We start from the raw sequence: 19,952 nt of genomic DNA on the forward strand, positions 1-19,952 counted from the left end.
CTAAAACTGTGCCACCCAAAAGTGTGGACAGTGCTGTAGACAATTCTTACCAGGACAAGGTTGGTGTATGAAGTCTCTTTCTCTGGATACTGTACTCTAATAATTTAGCCCTAGATCACATCCATATACTAATAAAATCACAGATCCATATTTCCTTCTCCCACCCTCTGCCTGTCACCTTCTCTGGTCTCCCCTTCCTTATTCACTCTTGACCCTCTACTCTTTTTCCTCCCTTTCCCATTCCATGGGCACACACATGCACACAGGCTCTGTAATATACTATTGATTCACATAGCACTGAGATCCAAAGGTTTTTTTTTGGGGGGGAGGGGCAGATGAAGATGGGGCACAGAATAATGTTCAGCTAATCTTCTTTCTCATTCTGTATACAAATACAGAAAAATTTTCATCATAAAATTTTAGGTATATTAATGTGCCCTTGAATATCTCTCTGTAAAATCAATGACATAAACATGGAAATATTTCTTTAACTGATACTCTTAGATTCTTTAAGAAATCTTTTGACCTTTTCTGGATCAAGATTCTTTCCATAATGTATAATTTACAGAAGCAAAACAAATTTTAATTGATAACATTTTAAATTTCTCTCAAGTATTTATCATATTCAAATTTGTATTATTTCTTTTTGTTTTCTCATGCCATTGGAAATAAAAAGGGCAAAAACATTCATTTTTTTCTCTTCTTCTCGAATCTAATAGTGTATTGTGTGTAGCAGATGGTTGGTAAACATTTGCTGAATAAACTAGCAATTCTTTATTCTTTTAGCTTTTTATTTTCAAAATACATACAAAGATAGTTTTCAATATTCACCCTTGCAAAATCCTGCAATCCAAATTTTTTTTCCCTCCTTTCCCTCATCCCCTCCCCAGAAAGCAGACAGTGCAATATATAATAACATGTGCTGTTCTTCTATACACACCTCCACAATTATCATGTTGCACAAGAAAAATCATATCAAAAAGGAAAATGAGAAAGAAAACAGAAAAGCCAGCAAACAACAACAAAAAAGGTGAAAACACCATGTTGTGATCCACATTCAGTTCCCACAGTCCTCTCTCTGGATGCAGGTGGCTCTCCATCACTAGACTATTGGCACTGGCCTGAATCACCTTACTTTGAAAAGAGCCATGTCCCTCACAACTGATCATCATATAATTTTGTTGTTGTGTATAATGTTCTCTTGATTTCTACTCATTTCACTTAGCATCAGTTCATGCAAGTCTCTCCAGGCCTTTCTGAAATCTCCCTGCTCATCATTTCTTACAGAACAATAATATTCCATAACATTCATATAACATCACTTATTCAGCTCTTCCTCAACTAATGGGTATCCACTTAGTTTCCAGTTCCTTGCCACTTCAAAAAGGGATGCTATAAACATTTTTGCACATGTGAGTCCTTTTCCCTTCTTTATCATCTCTTTGGGATACAGGCCCACTAGAGACACTATTGGATCAAAGAGTACACACAGTTTGATAGCCCTTTGGGTATAGTTCCATTTTGCTCTCCAGAATAGTTCAATCATAAACTAGCAATTCTAAAGTGTATTATTCTAATGTTCACTATGTCCTATCCTATAATACAAAGACAACTCTATGAGCTCCCTCTTTAACAACTCTCTATTGAATCTCCTTCATCTATTTTTTTGTTTACCTGTTTGCATTCTTCTATACTTTTAAAATCCCCATTTTTGTCTTTGTGTTGATTTTTTTTAACAAATTAAAATTAGTCAGTTATAACTTATTAAATGCTTGTTTTTTTTCCCTCATATTAAACAATCTATTATCTTGATAATCTTTTTCCTACTTCCTGATGACAATCCTTTTGTCCTACTTCCCTAATATCATTTTTTTGGAGGAAGGGGGGCGGGGTAGTGGTTAAGGAAAAGTCAAGTCCACAAATAGCTAAGAAAAGAATACCACCAATCTCAACACTGTTTGCTATTTCAAGTCTTTATTCAGACTTGTAATACTTATGTAAATTATAAAACCTAGATGATAAGAGTAGTTCTTTATGTTGCCTTAAGCAACCTGGTATTCTGCAAGAAAAAGCAGTCTCTTCAGTAGTTTAAAACACATGTATGATTTTGTTTTTGTCTATAGGAAGAACTATCTGGGATGAAAGAAAGAATACGTGTAGTTGTGCTTGAAAATGAAAAGCTTCAAGAAGAGTTGAAATCCAGATCAACAGAGCAGAAAGCTGATCAAATCTGTATTGTGAGTATTTTTTTTTTTTTTTTAATGTAAAGGGGGTAACTAAGGGCGACATGAACAGTTTTTCAGAGTTGAATAGTGAAATTATTGCTTGGAACTTTGGTTCTATCTACTTGAATAAATCCTGACATTAATTGGGAATGGTTTAATTGGGTCAGGCTACAGTGTTGCAGTGATACTGAGCTTATACATGGGAGCAAAAGAATCTCTCAGAAGTTCAGAGAGTTCTATATTTCTATCCAGAACACAGGCAAGGGACCTGAAAGGAAGGACTTTGGTCCTTAGTGGGAGGTGCAACCTTAGCCTGACAGATAACAACCTTGAGAGGTCCTGGAATAGCAACCAAGTATTACCTTGTGTTGAGAATAACAAGGAACAACATAATCTTGTAGATATCTGCAAGTGAGAGTAGTGAGAGCTCCTGACTCCAACTATCTGGAGAGAAAAGGGCACTATTGTATCTCTGGAACTAAAAGATCAAACAGTGACTAAGCCATAATGTAGGGCAACACTTCTAGCCCTCATTTACCTTTGAGTTATTTGGACTTTGCAGAACTAATGGGAAGAGGACTGTTTCTCTAACAAGCCAAGTGCCAAATTATTTTTGGAGGAGCCCTATGCACATAGGTATACTATTATAAGCTTGGAAAGGCTATATGGGTACTTGGGAACTGTGGGAGGATCACTGGAAAGCTTTAACTCTTTAGCTCTTAAGTGATCCCACTTGTTTTCCTTCTACAAGGAAGCCAAACTCAGGGGATTGATCTTGAGGAGAGCCAACCTTCTGCCCTTCTGGGGAGCTAGAAAGGAAGATAAACAGGAAGGTCCAAAGAAAATGAGATCCCATGAGATTTGTGACTTCATAACCTGTCTACTATTGCTAATTACATTGGCTCATATGCTTCCAGTCATGTCCTTTCTACATTCTAGGAACCTCTTCTCTTGAGGATGAGATGATATGTTCAACATCCTCTATTTCAGTTTTTGCCATATATGAAAGTCATGAGTTAATAAACTGAAACCTGGAAAGGACCTTATAGAAGGAGTGAAAAGTCAGGCATAGTTTGACATGGATCTTAGATTTGGGAAATGAATTTCAGAATTTTCAGAGTGAGGACAGGAAGATTCTCTTGCATTAAACTTCCACAGGGAAAGTCAACTTAGGAAGAATAGGAAACACAAGAAATGTTTTGAACCCAGAGGAGATAATTCCAGTAAGGAATAAAAATGAGAATTTTTTTGAAGAAACAGTGTTAATAATGCACAGAGAACTCATCAACAGACTTAAATTTTTAAAAATATAAACAGAAGATCGAATTTAGTTTTTTTTTTTTTTTTTTTTTTTTTAATTTAATAGCCTTTTATTTACAGGATATATACATGGGTAACTTTACAGCATTAACAATTGCCAAACCTCTTGTTCCAATTTTTCACCTCTTACCGCCCCCACCCCCTCCCCTGGATGGCAGGATGACCAGTAGATGTTAAATATATTAAAATATAAATTAGATACACAGTAAGTATACCTGACCAAAACGTTATTTTGCTGTAGAAAAAGAATCAGACTCTGAAATATTGTACAATTAGCTTGTGAAGGAAATCAAAAATGCAGGTGTGCATAAATATAGGGATTGGGAATTCAATGTAATGGTTTTTAGTCATCTCCCAGAGTTCTTTTTCTGGGCATAGCTAGTTCAGTTCATTACTGCTCCATTAGAAATGATTTGGTTGATCTCGTTGCTGAGGAGGGCCTGATCCATCAGAACTGGTCATCATATAGTATTGTTGTTGAAGTATATAATGATCTCCTGGTCCTGCTCATTTCACTCAGCAAGAAGATCGAATTTAGGACAGGTAACAAAATGAAAACATCAATGAGACATTTTTATATGAATTCTGTAAAAAATAATTGGAGGAATACTGACTGAGGGAATATTGAGAATGAGCTGAGGCTGATAAGGGAAGGTAAAATCAACAAAAAAAAGTTTTGACTGTGTTGGTGGGAAGAAGGTTAAAGAGAATAGGATCCCTATTGTAAGTGAATGGAGGTGTATTTGACAATGGAGAAGACAAATGTCACTCGGGTCTTATTTTGCTTTTGCTTCCTTTGCCGAAAACAGTGACCCAATTACAAAGGCAATGACAGAACACAAATTAACTAGAAATTCAAATTCGGCATAAGTTAGAATATAAGTTGCCCTTGATGAACTCAAATCACCTGGCTCACATGAATTAAATCCTTGGGATATCGAAGGAATTGGAAAATATAATTGTGACCCTTTATTTGTGATATTTGTGTCACACATACACACACACAGTAAACTTGTAGGTCAGAGGAATATTTTTTTTTTTTATTATTATTATTATAGTAACTTTTTATTGACAGAATCCATGCCAGGGTAATTTTTTTTACAACATTATCCCTTGTACTCACTTCTGTTCCGATTTTTCCTTCCCACCCTCCACCCCCTCCCCTAGATGGCAAGCAGTCCTATATATGTTGAATATGTCCTAGTATATGCTACATACAATGTATGTGTGCAGATCCAAACAGTTTTCTTATTGCACAGGGAGAATTGGATTCAGAAGGTAGAAATAACCCGGGAAGAAAAACAAAAATGCAAACAGTTTACATTGATTTCCCAGTGTTTTTTTCTTTGGGTGTAGCTGCTTCTGTCCATCATTGATCAATTCAAACTGAATTAGGTCTCTTTGTCAAAGAAATCCACTTCCATCAGATTACATCTTCATACAGTATCGTTGACGTATATAATGATCTCTTGGTTCTGCTCATTTCACTTAGCATCAGTTCATGTAATTCTCTCCAAGCTTCTCTGTATTCATCTTGCTGGTCATTTCTTACAGAACAATAATAACATTCATATACCACAATTTACCCAACCATTCTCCAATTGATGGGCATCCACTCAGTTTCCAGCTTCTAGCCACTACAAACAGGGCTGCCACAAACATTTTGGCACATACTCGTCCCTTTCCCTTCTTTAGTATCTTCTTGGGGTATAAGTCCGTAGAAACACTGCTGGATCAAAGGGTATGCACAGTTTGATAACTTTTGGGGCATAATTCCAGATTGCTCTCCAGAATGGTTGGATTCGTTCACAGCTCCACCAACAATGTATTAGTGTCCCAGTTTTCCCACATCCCCTCCAACAATCATCATTATTTTTTCCTGTCATCTTAGCCAATCTGACAGGTATGTAGTGGTATCTCAGAGTTGTCTTAATTTGCATTTCTCTGATTAATAATGATTTGGAACACTCTTTCATATGAGTGGTAATGATTTCAATTTCATCATCTGAAAATTGTCTGTTCATATCCTTTGACCATTTATGAATTGGAGAATGGCTTGGTTTCTTATAAATTAGAGTCAGTTCTCTATATATTTTGAAAATGAGGCTTTTATCAGAACTTTTAACTGTGAAGATGTTTTCCCAGTTTGTTGCTTCCCTTCTAATCTTGTTTACATTAGTTTTGTTTGTACAGAAGCTTTTTAATTTGATGTAATCAAAATTTTCTATTTTGTGATCAATAATGGTCTCTATTTCGTCTTTAGTCACAAATTTCTTCCTCTTCCACAAGTCTGAGAGATAAACTATCCTATGTTCCTCCAATTTGTTTATAATCTGGTTCTTTATGTCTAAATCATGGACCCATTTTGATCTTATCTTGGTATAATTGTTAATGTGGGGGTCCATGCCTAATTTCTGCCATACTAATTTCCAGTTATCCCAGCAGTTTTTGTCAAATCATGAATTCTTATCCCAAAAGTGAGAATCTTTGGGTTTGTCAAACACTATATTGCTACAGTTGACTATTCTGTCTTGTGAACCTAACCTGTTCCACTGATCAACTAATCTATTTCTTAGGCAATACCAAATGGTTTTGGTGACTGCTGCTTTATAATATAGTTTTAGATCAGGTACAGCTGAGCCACCTTCATTTGATTTTTTTTTTCATTAATTCTTTTGAGATTCTTGACCTTTTATTATTCCATATGAATTTTGTTATTTTCTAGATCATTAAAATATTTTCTTGGAAGTCTGATTGGTATAGCAGTAAATAAATAGATTAGTTTAGGGAGTATTGTCATCTTTATTATATTCGCTCGACCTATCCAGGAGCACTTGATATTTTTCCAATTGTTTAATTAAGTCTGACTTTATTTGTGTGGAAAGTTTTTTGTAATTTAGCTCATATATTCCTGACTTTCCTTTGGTAGATAGATTCCCAATATTTTATGATTGCTCATAAAGTTATTCTGAATGGAATTTCTCTTTGTATTTCTTGCTGTTGGATTTTGTTGGTGATGTATAAAAATGCTGAGGTTTTATGGGGATTTATTTTATAACCTGCAACTTTGCTAAAATTATGGATTATTTCTAATAGCTTTTTAGTAGAATCTCTGGGGTTCTCTAAGTATACTATCATATCATCTGCAAAGAGTGATAGTTTGGTTTCCTCACTGCCTATTCTGATTCCTTTAATCTCTTTCTCCACTCTTATTGCCAAGGCTAGTATTTCTAATACAATATTGAATAATAATGGTGACAGTGGGCAACCTTGTTTCACTCCAGATCTTACTGGGAAAGATTCCAGTTTTTCCCCATTGCATATGATGCTTACTGATGGTTTTAAATATATGCTCCTGAGTATTTTAAGAAAAAAGTCCATTTATTTCTATACTCTCAAGTGTTTTTATTAGGAATGGATGTTGGATTTTATCAAATGCTTTTCCTGCATCTATTGAGATGATCATATGGTTTTTGTTAGTTTGCTTATTGATATAGTCAATTATGCTAATAGTTTTCCTAGTACTGAACCAGCCCTGCATTCCTGGTATAAATCCTACTTGATCATAGTGTATTATCCTAGGGAAGATTTTCTGTAATCTTTTTGCTAATATTTTATTTAAGATTTTAGCATCGATATTCATTAGAGAGATTAGTTTAGGGAGTCTATTATTTTCTTTCTCTGTTTTCAGCCTACCTGGTTTAGGTATCAGTTCCATGTCTGTGTCGTAAAAGGAGTTTGGTGTAGGACTCCTTTAATCCCTATTTTTTCAAATACTTTATATAGCATTGGGGTTAATTGTTCTTTAACTGTTTGGTAGAATTCACAGGTAAATCCATCTGGTCCTGGGGATTTTTTCTTAGGGAGTTGGTTAATAGCTTGTTCTATTTCTTTTTCTAGGATGGGACTGTTTAGGATATTTACTTCTTCCCTCTTTAATTCAAACTATATTTTTTGAAAGGGTATTCCCATTTCATTTAAGTTTCAATTTTGTCATGTTGGGCAAAGTAATTCCTAATTATTGCCTAATTTCCTCTTCATTGTGTGAGTTCTCCTTTTTCATTTTAAGACCTTTTTTGATTTTCCTCTTTCCTTTTTTAATCAGATTTACTAATTTGTCTGTTTTGTTGGGTTTTCATAGAACCAACTCTTGTTTTATTAATTAATTCAATAGTTTTTTTATTTCAATTTTATTGATCTCTCCTTTTATTTTTAAATTTCAAGTTTAGTTTTGACGAATTTTTAATTTGTTCCTTTTCAGCATTTTTGTTGCAAGCCCAATTGTTGCCTTCTTTTCTTACTTTATGCAAGTAAGCCTCTGAGATTAAAATTTCCCTTATTACCGCTTTGGTGCATCCCACACATTGTGATATGATGTCTCATTTTGCTTTTTGGGTGAATTTTATTCTATATTTGCTGTTTCACCCAATCATTCTTTAGTATGAAATTATTTAGTTTCAATTATTTTTTGGTCTACTTTCCCCTGGCTTTTTGTTGAGTGTAATTTTATTGCATCTGGTCTGAAAAGGATGCATTCATATTTCTCCTTTGCATTTGAGTTTGGGGTTTGGTCTAATGGCCTATTTTTGTATAGGTTCCAGACGTGAAAAAAGTGTACTCCTTTCTTCTCCATTTTTTTCTCCAAATTATCATATCTAACTTTCTAGTATTCTATTTTCCCTTTGCTTTTTTCTTATTTATTTTGTGATTTGGTTATCTACTTTGAGGATCAAGGTTGGATCTCCCACTATTATAGTTTTTCCACTTCTTGCAGCCTCTTAATTTCTCTTTTAAAATTTAGATGCTCACCACTTGGTCATATATTTTAATATTGATATGTTAATTATTTATTACCCTTTGTAAGATATAGTGCCTTTCCTTATTCTTTTAATTAGATCAATTTTTGTTTTGTTGATCTGAGATCAGGATGGCTACCCTTTTGACTTCACCTGAAGCATGTGATCTTCTCCATCCTTTTTACCTTTATTCTTCTGGATCTCCCGCTTCAATTGTTTCCCTGTAAACAAATATTGTAGGATTCTGGCTTTTAACCATTCTGCTAATCGTTTCTCTTTTGGGGCGTTTACCCATTCATTTTGTTAAAATTACCAATTTGTTTACTTGCCATCTTTTAACCCTATTTTGCTTTTTCTCCCTTCTTTCCCCCTTCCCCCTTCCCAGTTTCTTGGAACACCCTTGCCTCACAGCCCTCCTTTTTAGTATCCTCCCTCACCTTAGGTTCCTCCCCCCTTCCCCTTTCCCCTCGTTTCTGTATTCCCTTCGCAGCTTGTTCCTTCCCTTTTCACTTTTCCTTCTCACTTTCAATGGATGGGGCATTTCATATATTGAATATGACTAAAATTTTTCTCTTAAAGTCAATTCTTTGGCTGTAAAATACCCACTAATTCTCCCCTCCATTGTTCTCTCAGATTAAAGGGTTTCCTTTGCCTCTTTGTGAGATTAATTCCCCCACTTTCCCTTTTTCTGATACAATGTCCTTTCCACCTCTGATTTCTGAACAAAGGGTTCATTATTTTTTATAATCTTTTACCCATAAATTAGTTCCCAAATTTCTTTTTACCTTTTTGGTTTTTTCTTAGGTTCTATATTTGCGATCAAACTTTTTTGTTCTGTTTTCAAAAAAATGGGTGAAATTCCATTCGTTTAATGACCATCTTCTTCCGGAAAAAGATGCTCATTCTGGCTGGGTAAGTTATTTTTGGTTGCTGGTTCCTTATTTTGATATCATTTCCAGGCCCTTTATCCTTTAATTGGATGTTTAGATCTTGGGTGATCCTTTTGTGGCTCCTTTATTTTAATTGGGTTTTTCTGGCTTTGGTATTTTTCCCTTTGTTTGGGGTTTGGCAGGCCACTATTTTTTTTGTTTTTGATTTTGGTCCCTTTCGTGGGTGATCGGTGAATCCTTTCAATGTCTATTTTACCCTCTGTTTATATGACTTCTGGGCAGTTCTCTTTGTAATTTCCTGGAAAAAACCAGGCTCTTTTTTTCATCCCTTTTTTTCAAGGGTCCAATGTTCTTCATTGTCTCCTAGACCTTTTTCGGTCTTTTTTCCCCAGAATATTTCCATTTTTTCTCCATTGTTTGGTTTTTTGGTCTTGCTTACTGATTCTTCTTGTCTCCTTGAGTCATTCAATTCCATTTGTTCTATTCCTATTTTCAGTGAATGTTTTCTTCCTCCTTTTATATCTTTTCTAATTGTCCAATTTGTTCTATGGAATGTTTTTCCTTTTGCCAATTTTTCTTTAGAGGCTGTTTCTGTTTCCAGTTCACTAATCCTTTTTTCAAGGTTTGTTTTCTTTATCCATTCTGTCTTTATGGTGGGAGACTTCTCCGTTCTCTTGCCAAGCCTTCCCTCCTTTTCCCATTTTTTTTGGCTCTCTTGGAGGCCTTTTAATTTCTTCTATGAGGGATTCATCGTTGGGGAACAGATGATCTCCTCCTGTGGGGTTCACCTGAAGATAATCTGTTTTATTCTCCCAGGTTTAGGTCTGTTTTCTGTCTGTTAAAAGCTGTCAATCGTTAAAGTCCTTTTAACTTTTTGCTCATTTTGTCAAAGAAGAATCAGAGACAAATAGGAAAAACCCCCAAATGGAATCCCTTTTTGGGGGGGCTGGGTGGTGTTCAGTTTCCTCTACAGACGCGGGGCAGCAGGGGCACTAGAACTTTGTTTGGCCGGCCTGGGGCGGCTGGGGCCTTTTGTGGGAGGGGTGGCGGTCTCGGACCCAGCTGTTTGGGGTTGTATTCTCCACCCCGGTTTTAGCTTCTCCCTTGACTTGCTGGGGCAAAGTTCCAATCCTGTAGTGAAGCTCCCCCGGGGCGGCTGAATCCACCCCAACCCCCTCCGGTCTGCTTTCGGCTGTGGCTGCCTGCTGGCTCTCCCTCCCACTGTCCCCTCAGTCTGTGCCCGGCAAAACCGCCCCCCCGAGCAAAACAGACCTTTCCCCAATCTCAAGGCGCTTTCTTGGTAACTGTGGGTTTTTTTTTTTCAGTCAGGCATTAATTCAGAGGCTTGTAATGAGATGGATTCTGAGAGAAAATGCGGAGCTTATACAGCTGTGTGCCTCCTCGCCGCCATCTTCCAGAGGAATATTTTTAACAAAACATCTGAAAAAATATCTCATACTATTCCTGTGAAGATGCAGATGTGAACTAAACAGTAATAATATATACTTAGAACTTGTTGAACAACCAAGCACAGTTAATGAGTCTTAATCATTGAATATAAATTTGACAGAAATTAGGTCTACCACAGTGCCTCTGGGATCTGTGTTTAGTACTGGACTGTTCAATATTTTTACCAATGATAGTGGATGAAGGCATAGATGGCATGCTTATGGGATTTGGAAATGACACAACTGGAAGTAATAACATCTGACAGGCTGGATGACTTAAGATGCAAGAAGATCTTGATATGAGTTATGATTGGCTGAACATAAGATGAAATTTAGTAGGGTTAAAGGTCAAGTTTCACACTTGTTACAAAAAAAAACATTGCAAGTTTACAAGGGTCAGATAGCAGATAGGGAAAAAGATCAAGGGGTTTTCATGGACTTGCAACATCATTGGTAGCATTATATTAAAGAAAAAACATGCAATTCTAGGCTTAAGAGGGACATCCTTCTAGAAATAAAGAGGTATCATCTACAATATTCTGACTTGAGTAGGACCCTGTATGCAATGTCATGTTCCAGTCTGGATGTGTCAATGTGTGAGTAGGACTTTAGGAAACTGAAGAGTATCATAAGGACTAGGATAACCAGAATGATAAAAAGGTCTTGAGGCTCTGTCCTATGAGGATAGGTTGAAGGAACTATGAGGGCATAGCTAGGAGAAGAGAAGATTCTAGGAGAGCAGATATTATAGGAGGAATTCCTTTTGGGAAATCCTTCTAAGATTCTTGGATTCTCTGATTAGAGGTCATTTACCTTCTTATTTTGCAGATGAGAAAACTTGGAGATATCAAGTGACCCATTTAAATGCACACAGATGGCAAAACAAGAATTAGAACCATAGACCTTTGAGTCTAAATTTTTCCCCATTGCCTACCTCCTTTTCCCAAGCAGTTAGTTGTAAATCAGGATTTCTCGTCCTAATTCATAAAGAAATCTGCCACCTCCATCTGTGTCGGAGACTACACTCATTTCATGAAACCCAATATACTTGTTGAAACTGAGAGTAGTAAAGTTATTAGCAATCCCCCTCCCCCACTACCAATTAATCAGAAGGTAACTGGGTGTCAATTGTTAATTCAAGACTTTGCTAAGTATGTCTGAAAGGCAAACTCCTAACAGATGGCATACCAGCTCATTAGCTCTGAATCCCTGGTATCAAACTCAAAAAGAATCCCTACAGACAGCAATATTGACTTAGAAAACCACAAATTAATATTTTCATTGTTCTATTATATTTTTATCTGTTCTGTTAAACATTTCTGAATTTTATTTGTTTTTTTGTCTGTACCTGGAGTTTTGTGATCCAGGCTTGGAGGCAAGTTTGATACCTCTATTCAAAGGCAACTCTAAGCTTGTCTTTTGTCTTTCCTTCTAAGGGAAAAAAAAATGGGAATCATAAAGCTGAAGTATTTTAAGAAGCTCTGTTCTAGATAGATCTTCCATGGTTTCAAGTCATGCTAAGATTTAGACTTGACTTTATGGTGGTTTGAAAAAGTAAACCTTTGTTAAATTAGAGAATACCAGCATGAAGCCCAACAGATAGAATAATAGACCAGAAGTAAAGGATCCTGAGTTCTTCCCTAAAGTTTTCACTATTTGTGTAACATATATGTCCTTTAATAGTTTTGAACTCAGTTTGTTCATCCCTTGAATGGGGAGATGGTGGCCTAGATGATTTCTTAATTTTCTTTCAGTTCTAAAATTTTGTGACTATGATATGGAGATTTTAGGTAGATTTTAAAATGGCCTTAAAAATAGTATATTTTGGGGGCAGCTAGGTGGCACAGTGGGTAGAGTACCAGCCCTGAAATCAGAAGGATCTCAGTTCAAATCCAGCCTGACACTTAATATTTCCTAGCTGTGTGACTCTGGGCAAGTCACTTAATACTAATTGCCCAAGGGGGAAATATATATAAAATCAGTATTACAGTTCCTGCCATTTGGCAAAACATTACTTGTTAACTATAAATTGTAGTTAATCAAAGACTTTCTCAGTTTTTATAGATGCATTATCTGATTCTGAAATATTTTAGTTGTGAATATCTCTGATACCTGTGCTTTAAAATTAAATATGGTCATTAGCTAATTTAATTAGTTTAAAGAAACCAGTGACTTATGGAAAAGGGTATAACTTTACTTAGGTTTTTCTTGTTTTTTGGGGTCTGGAACTATTCTTTTATTGGAATGATTCCTGAAGGGCTAACCCTGAAGAAGACATATTGTTTAAATCTGCCATTCATAAGAAGGAACTGGTAGTGCTCACTCCTAATTATAAAATGAATTAATGATTTTTTTCAGTTGCTTTTCCTGAGCAGTCATTTTCAATTCATGATCAATTGTTAAACTACTTTTGTTACTTAAAGTTTTTTTTATATTTTCTAATGTATACATATATTTATGCTCTTGATAATATTTCACTTGTTTTAAATTTTTAATACCATATTTGAATGGTTATTTGAAAAAAAATCACATAAAATATATTTTAAAAAGAACTTTTCTTTTTCATTTTTCCTTTCTAATTATACACTTATCTAAACAAGATTGAATTATTCATATTTTCAGCAGCCATGTAGTGCCATAGCAGTTAAAGCTGGCAAGTGAGAACATTTGGGAAATAAGATGAGAAAGGAAATGAGACAGATTAATGAATCAGAGGGAGAAGTAAACAAGGCAAGAAAGGGGAAGGAAGTGGTGGCAAACCTATGTTTCTTTTCACATAGAAAAAAGAATATGGGCTTAAATATATGTGTGTGTGTGTGTAGTTTCAGAAAGATTTTTTGCATATCTTTCTATATTTGGTATTCTGATAATTTTATTTTCAAATAATTTCAAATTGGTATAATAATGATATACACATTTTAAAAATTATACTGGATATATTTTATTCTCTCTAATTTCTTTGTTTCTCTGTTGCTATTCTCTAGCAGTTATAATAAATCAATAGATTTCCTGGATGTTTACCACATGTGAAGCACTGGACTTAGTGTTTTTATTTTAAAATAAAGCAAAATAAAATTCCTCAGAATTCCTCTCATTTAAATGGGCCAATAACTTATCTTTTGACCTTTATTAATATTTTATCATTTTAGTTTTTATGCATTGACAAAACTATTGTCCATTATCCATACATAATCTTTGATAATGACTTCTTATAAAATATCATAGAAATGATATAGCAATATTTAGCTTATTTCATTCTGAGTGAAAATAGCTTCTTTTTCTGTTCCTCCAAAATTCAGACCTTGACTTGAATATTAATTAACAGAACGTGATTTAGAGGATTTCCAGTTTCTTATTTCATTATGACGAATTATAATTCCAGCTGTAGTTGAGGGTTTTTTTTTTTTTTTAAAGCTGTTAACTTCTCTTAAAATAATGTCAGATTCAGCTAACTTGAAAAATGGTAGGATTAATTCCAGGTTGTTTAGACAACAGTGGGTTTGGGCTTTGCTAACAGTTTTTGAAAATATGATAATTGATCCAGCAGTGTTACTACTGGGCTTATATCCCAAAGAGATTATAAGGAAGGGAAAGGGACCTGTATGTACATGAATGTTTGTGGCAGCCCTTTTTGTAGTGGCTAGAAACTGGAAACTGAGTGGATGCCCACCAGTTGGAGAATGGCTGAATAAATTGTGGTATATGAATATTATGGAATATTATTGTTCTGTAAGAAATGACCAACAGGATGATTTCAGAAAGGCCTGGAGAGACTTATACGAACTGATGCTGAGTGAAATGAGCAGGACTAGGAGATCATTATATAATTCAACAACAAAATACTATATGATGACCAGTTCTGATGGACCTGGCCATCCTCAGCAATGAGATCAACCAAATCATTTCCAATGGAGCAGTAATGAACTGAACCAGCTACGCCCAGAAAGAACTCTGGGAGATGACTAAAAACCATTACATTGAATTCCCAATCCCTATATTTATGCCCACCTGCATTTTTGATTTCCTTCACAAGCTAATTGTACAATATTTCAGAGAGTGATTCTTTTTGTACAGCAAAATAACGTTTTGGTCATGTATACTTATTGTGTATCTAATTTATATTTTAATATATTTAACATCTACTGGTCATCCTGCCATCTGGGGGAGGGGAGTGGGGGGTAAGAGGTGAAAAATTGGAACAAGAGGTTTGGCAATTGTTAATGCTGTAAAGTTACCCATGCATATAACCTGTAAATAAAAGGCTATTAAATAAATAAAAAGAAAAAAAAAAAGAAAAGGATGGTGTACAAAACACACACACAAAAAAGAAAATATATGATAATTTAAATGTTTATTTAAGTAGAAAATTTCCCAATTATCACCCATGCCTCCTCTTTAAAAGGTCTTCAATACTCATTCTGACTTAAAATTTGTTGTATTTATATTTATTTATTTAGAAAAAAACTATTTCTTTTGAATATGTGGGTGAATATTTTTCATTGAAAGTATACACTAAGCTACAACTACCTTGAAGCCCTTACTTTCCCAGCAATCACCTCAGAGTTCATACTAAAAGCTGGCAACCGATGGCAATAAAGCTAAATATAATTTTCTTGTTTCCAGCTTGAAAGAATCAATGCTACCTCCAACTCTCAGCACTTCATAGTGTTGGAGTTTAGACCTTGCTACAGCAATTGTAAAAGGTTTCTTATCCTTTATAGATCTTAAATACTAGATTCTATTCTTAAGTATTAATATTCTGTGAGACAGGTAGGAAATGAAAACATTGGGTAGCAGGAAAATAACCACAAGCCAAAAGTCTGTAAGCTGACATCATAGGACACAGTGCCAACAGGGTGGACAGCTCATGGATTTAGGAGTGAGAGTGGGTGCTGATGTCCTAGCCCATCTCTGGTACTGGCTTTAAATGCCTTTGCTTTTCTTCCTCCCTGCCCCAATCAAAAAAACCAACCAAAAAAAAAAAAATGTCTTATTTTATACTCTTTTGCTTTGAAAGAATGCCATCCTTTGACCCCAAGCAGGGACATGATACCGTGAAGTTCCCCTCAGACCACCTTTGGACGTCTAGTCTTTCATTCTTCAGTCACTGAATAAGCATTTGAGCCTGGAACCTAAATTCTCTGCCCTGCTTCACTAGTTGATAGAAGAAAATCACCAGTGCCTCATCTCTCTATAGTCATGGAATGCCCAGAACTCGGGCCTCTTCCCCAACAGGACCAAAGCCCCTACATACTTCCCAGGGGCTGAACCAGAGCCTCAGATAAAAGATTTCTTGCCACAGGATCTTGTCCAGAAGTAGGTTTCTGGCACTGGACCCAAGCAGGAGTCTAGAACCTGCCTCTTTTGCAGGAAATCATCTGATTAAGCAATATCCCTGTCACCTTGGGGTGGGGCGCATGAACTGGTGCTGAATGCGAATTCAGTCAGATCACTGGGGACCTGATCATTCTTCTTTCCTGATACTTAAGGGAAACTTAATTGCCATTGTTCTTTGTTTTTTCAGGACCTTTAGGAGGCCTATTCCAATGTTACTGTTTCCCAGTCTAATAGCTAACAAAACTCTACTTCATTCCATAATTGATAAATTAAAAATCCTATTACTTCCACAACAATGCTAGCTCCTCTCAATTCCCTAGTTTGCTTTGTATGGGGACTTCAGTTTAGATGTTGATGTTCCCTTTAGTATACTTACCTCCCGGGTAAACATCTTCAATTCTCATGACAAATCTTTGTTTCACCTTTCCCACACACAACAATGGGCAGTAAAAAAATATATATATATATGGTGAGGCATTTGGGATTAAGTGACTTGCTTGCAGCAAGTAAGTAAGGTTAAATTTGAATTCATGTCCTCCTGATTTCTGAGCCAGCGGTGTATCTACTGCACTATCTAGTTGCCCAATAGAATGGCCATATTCTTGACCCTAACATGCATAAATGTTTGACTTCTATAATCTGAAATCCTTTTGCAGATGAAAAACTTTAGTCCTTCCTTTTCTGATGTACCTCTTTTTTGTGCTCCATTATTTACAACCCTTCATAATTTGGCTCATTTGCCATTCCAAGTATATTTTACTTTATTTCTCTTTCATATGATCAGTCTATAAGCACGTTATATATTTGAAAGAGTTGTATATGTTCCTTCCCTCACAACATTCCCTCTACATTTTCTTGTTCCCTGAAAATATGTAATGTAAATGTTGATCCCTATTAGAATGTAAACTTCTTAGGTAGGTATTTTTTTTTTTAAATTTATTTCTTTCCTTTTCTAGGTCTAATCTAGGTATATCCCCAGCCCTATGCCTGCATATTGAATTTGGAGTAAATAATCTACATACAGCATAGTAGAGCTCTTCAGAGCCATTTGCTCTTATTAATATGATTTTTTTTTTTGTAGACTACTGTATTTTCCAGTCACTGAGGGAAAAAATGGATAGAGTTTCCATTTTCTTTCCCCAACTATAATTTAGAAGAAAATACGCTATTGCTTTTCTTGAAATTTAAAAAGATTTGGCCCATAAACAGACCTAAAATTATGATTTACCAGTATATGTATACATATTTTTTCTTCTTAGATCCTAATATTACAGTATCCATTTGAGTTTCTATTTTAATTCTAATAAATGACTTCTTTTTTATTCAGGGAAATTCTAGGATTAAGCCAGTTGATGATTTAAGAACATGTCAAGGAACCAAGTCACATGTTACTTCAGATGATCTAGAACAGGTCAAATCAACCACTTCTGATCTGGAAAAATGGCAACAAGAACTTGTGAGTAATGAAATAATTTTTGTTTTTATTTCTAATTTTTGGATTTCTTTTTTTGTTCATTAGTATTCTCAAAGTGTGACGCTGTATGTTTGATCAGATATGTAAAGTTGGAAATACTTTCATTTCTTGTAATAATTTTATTATTTCCACAAGATGAGAAATCAATAGAATACCATAAGAGAGCAGAGAAAGGTATCTCTTCTATTTTTAAGATATGATAAAAACAGAATATGTTTTATTAATTGATCTCAGAATCAACAAAAACTGAATATTCTTTACAAAAAGCCAAGCGATAATTTTAATTATTTAATAAAATTATTATTAAAGCTGGTTTATATTTTGATTTTAAGTAGATACTAATTACAATGAAATAAAAAATGTATCCATAGTATTATTTAATAAATATACTAAGAATTCTCAAAATTAGATTGCAATTTGGAAATGATATTAAATACTATCTAGTACAAACTGAATATGCCTAAGAATTTCTTGTATAACATCCCTAACAAGTATTTATTTATCCTCTGCTGTTAGACCTTCAGTTAGAGAGAGTTTACTTCTTCTTTAGACCATAAATTTCACTTTTGGACAGCTCAAATTGTTTAGCAAGCTTTTAGTTTACTTTAAGGCAAAATTTACCCTTCTGCAACATCTATCTATCTACTAGTTCTGCCCTCTGAGGCCAGGAAGGGCAAGTCTTACTCTTTCATTTGAAAGCCCTCTAGACATTTAAGTCTTCTCTAGCCTGAACATTCCTAGTTCCATTGATTGGTCCTTACATACAAGTTTCCTGCAGCATGTTCCCCAGCATTATTTTTGTTGTATTCCCATTATTTTTTAACCTAAAATGTAGGACATCATAATATACACAATATGAATCTATTGTTTGGTGAAATTCTCACTTTTCTTGTTGTGCTTACTATTCTTCAATACATATAATCTAGGGGTAAGCTTTTTGGAGAGGGGGCAAAACATCATCATGTAAAAGAACTTATAGGTTTCTAAAACCATGTACCTTTTTTATGGGTTTGTCTAGCCAATTATTTTTGCAGTTGTCACTCACGCTGCTTAATATTTATTTGAGGACATCGTTCACCTGTAAACTTTATTTTTTAATATGTTTGGACCTTTATAATTACTAAATTTCAAGCAATTCAGCTTATCATTCTAGTCTATTGGAATCTTTTTGAATCATGAGACTTTTATCTATTATTTTTCTCTCCATCTTCACATCATCTGTAGATTTAAATAGCATGTTATCTATTTCTTCATTCCCACTATTGATGAAAATACAGAACAGAATAAATAGGGCCAAAGACAGTTATCTAAGACATCTCACTAAATACCTCACTCCACATTGATATTATTACTCTTTAGTATCTATCATACCCAGTTCCATATCCTCCTAAACATAATATAATACAATACTAACCTAAATCTTCTATCCTATTCACCAGTATAGTATAAAATACTTTTTCATATGTTTTGCTGAAATCCCAGCAGTAAACTTATTCATAGGTTTGGGGAACATGCAGTAGTAAACTTATTTATGGGTTTGGGGAATATCAAATATATGACAAGGTTTGCATGTCAGAAAGCATTTCAGTATAGATATACTTATAGGTACAGGATGCCCATGATGTGATTTTTATGTTACCTGTCTTACAAACCTTTGCTGGCTATTAAATCACCAAACTTTTATTGAGTACCTACCATGAGCCAGACAAAGAAAGTCAAATAAAAAAATAAAAAGTTTCTAATTTCTAATTGCTTATGGTATAAAAAAGAAGGCAGCATAAAAATATGTGTGTAAAAGCTATATACATGGACAGGAGAGAGAGAAAGAGAGAGGGACAGAAAAGGGAGAAGGTGGAGAGAGAGGGATAGAGGGGGGAGAGGGACAGAAGGGAGAGAGAGAGAGGGACAGAAGAGGGAGAGAGAGGGACAGAAGAGGGGGAGAGAGAGAGAGAGAGACAGAAAAGGGGGAGAGAGAGAGAGAGAGAGGAACAGAAGAGGGGGGAGATAGAGGGGGGGGACAGAGAAGACAAGCAGGGGAAGGAGTGAGAGAATAAATTGGGGAATCGAAAGAGAAATGGGGAAAAGAAATGGGGAGAAATCCTGTAATATATTGAATTTTAACTAGTACTTGAAGGAAACCAAGAAATATAGGAGGTAGAGAAGAGGAGGCAGAAAACTGTAGGCATGGGGGATAGCTGAGAATAAAAAGTCAATGTGATTGGAACAAAAGGTTTGGCAATTGTCAATGCTGTAAAATTACCCATGCATATAACTTGTAAGTAAAAAGCAATTAAAAAAAACAGAAGAAGAAGAAGAAATAAAGGCAAGAAGACTAAATGAAAAAAAAAAGTCAGTGTGAGTTCATGGGTTGCAGAATATGTTGGGGGACAGGGCACTAAGAGGATGGTGCTGTCTTTAACAGTAATAGCAAAGATAGGAAGAAGAGATGGCATAGGGGAAGT

The 19,952-nt window shown here is 35.1% G+C and overlaps 1 protein-coding gene across 9 annotated transcripts in view; it reads left to right on the top strand.

The window, feature by feature from the left end:
- SDCCAG8 (serologically defined colon cancer antigen 8) overlaps nucleotides 1-19,952 on the top strand; it is a 270,874-nt gene that overhangs the window by 27,569 nt on the left and 223,353 nt on the right. For all 9 annotated transcript variants that reach the window (XR_004234180.1, XR_004234179.1, XM_031968542.1 and 6 more), the window contains exons 5-6: nucleotides 2,124-2,237; nucleotides 17,344-17,472. Coding sequence is in view for 7 of the 9 variants with exons in the window: in XM_031968542.1 (XP_031824402.1) it covers nucleotides 2,124-2,237; nucleotides 17,344-17,472 (243 nt within the window). In the remaining 2 variants the exon portion in view is untranslated. The remainder of the gene's footprint in view (nucleotides 1-2,123; nucleotides 2,238-17,343; nucleotides 17,473-19,952) is intronic.

This window comes from Sarcophilus harrisii, chromosome 4, assembly GCF_902635505.1.
Source record: "Sarcophilus harrisii chromosome 4, mSarHar1.11, whole genome shotgun sequence".
Lineage (NCBI taxonomy): Eukaryota > Metazoa > Chordata > Mammalia > Dasyuromorphia > Dasyuridae > Sarcophilus > Sarcophilus harrisii.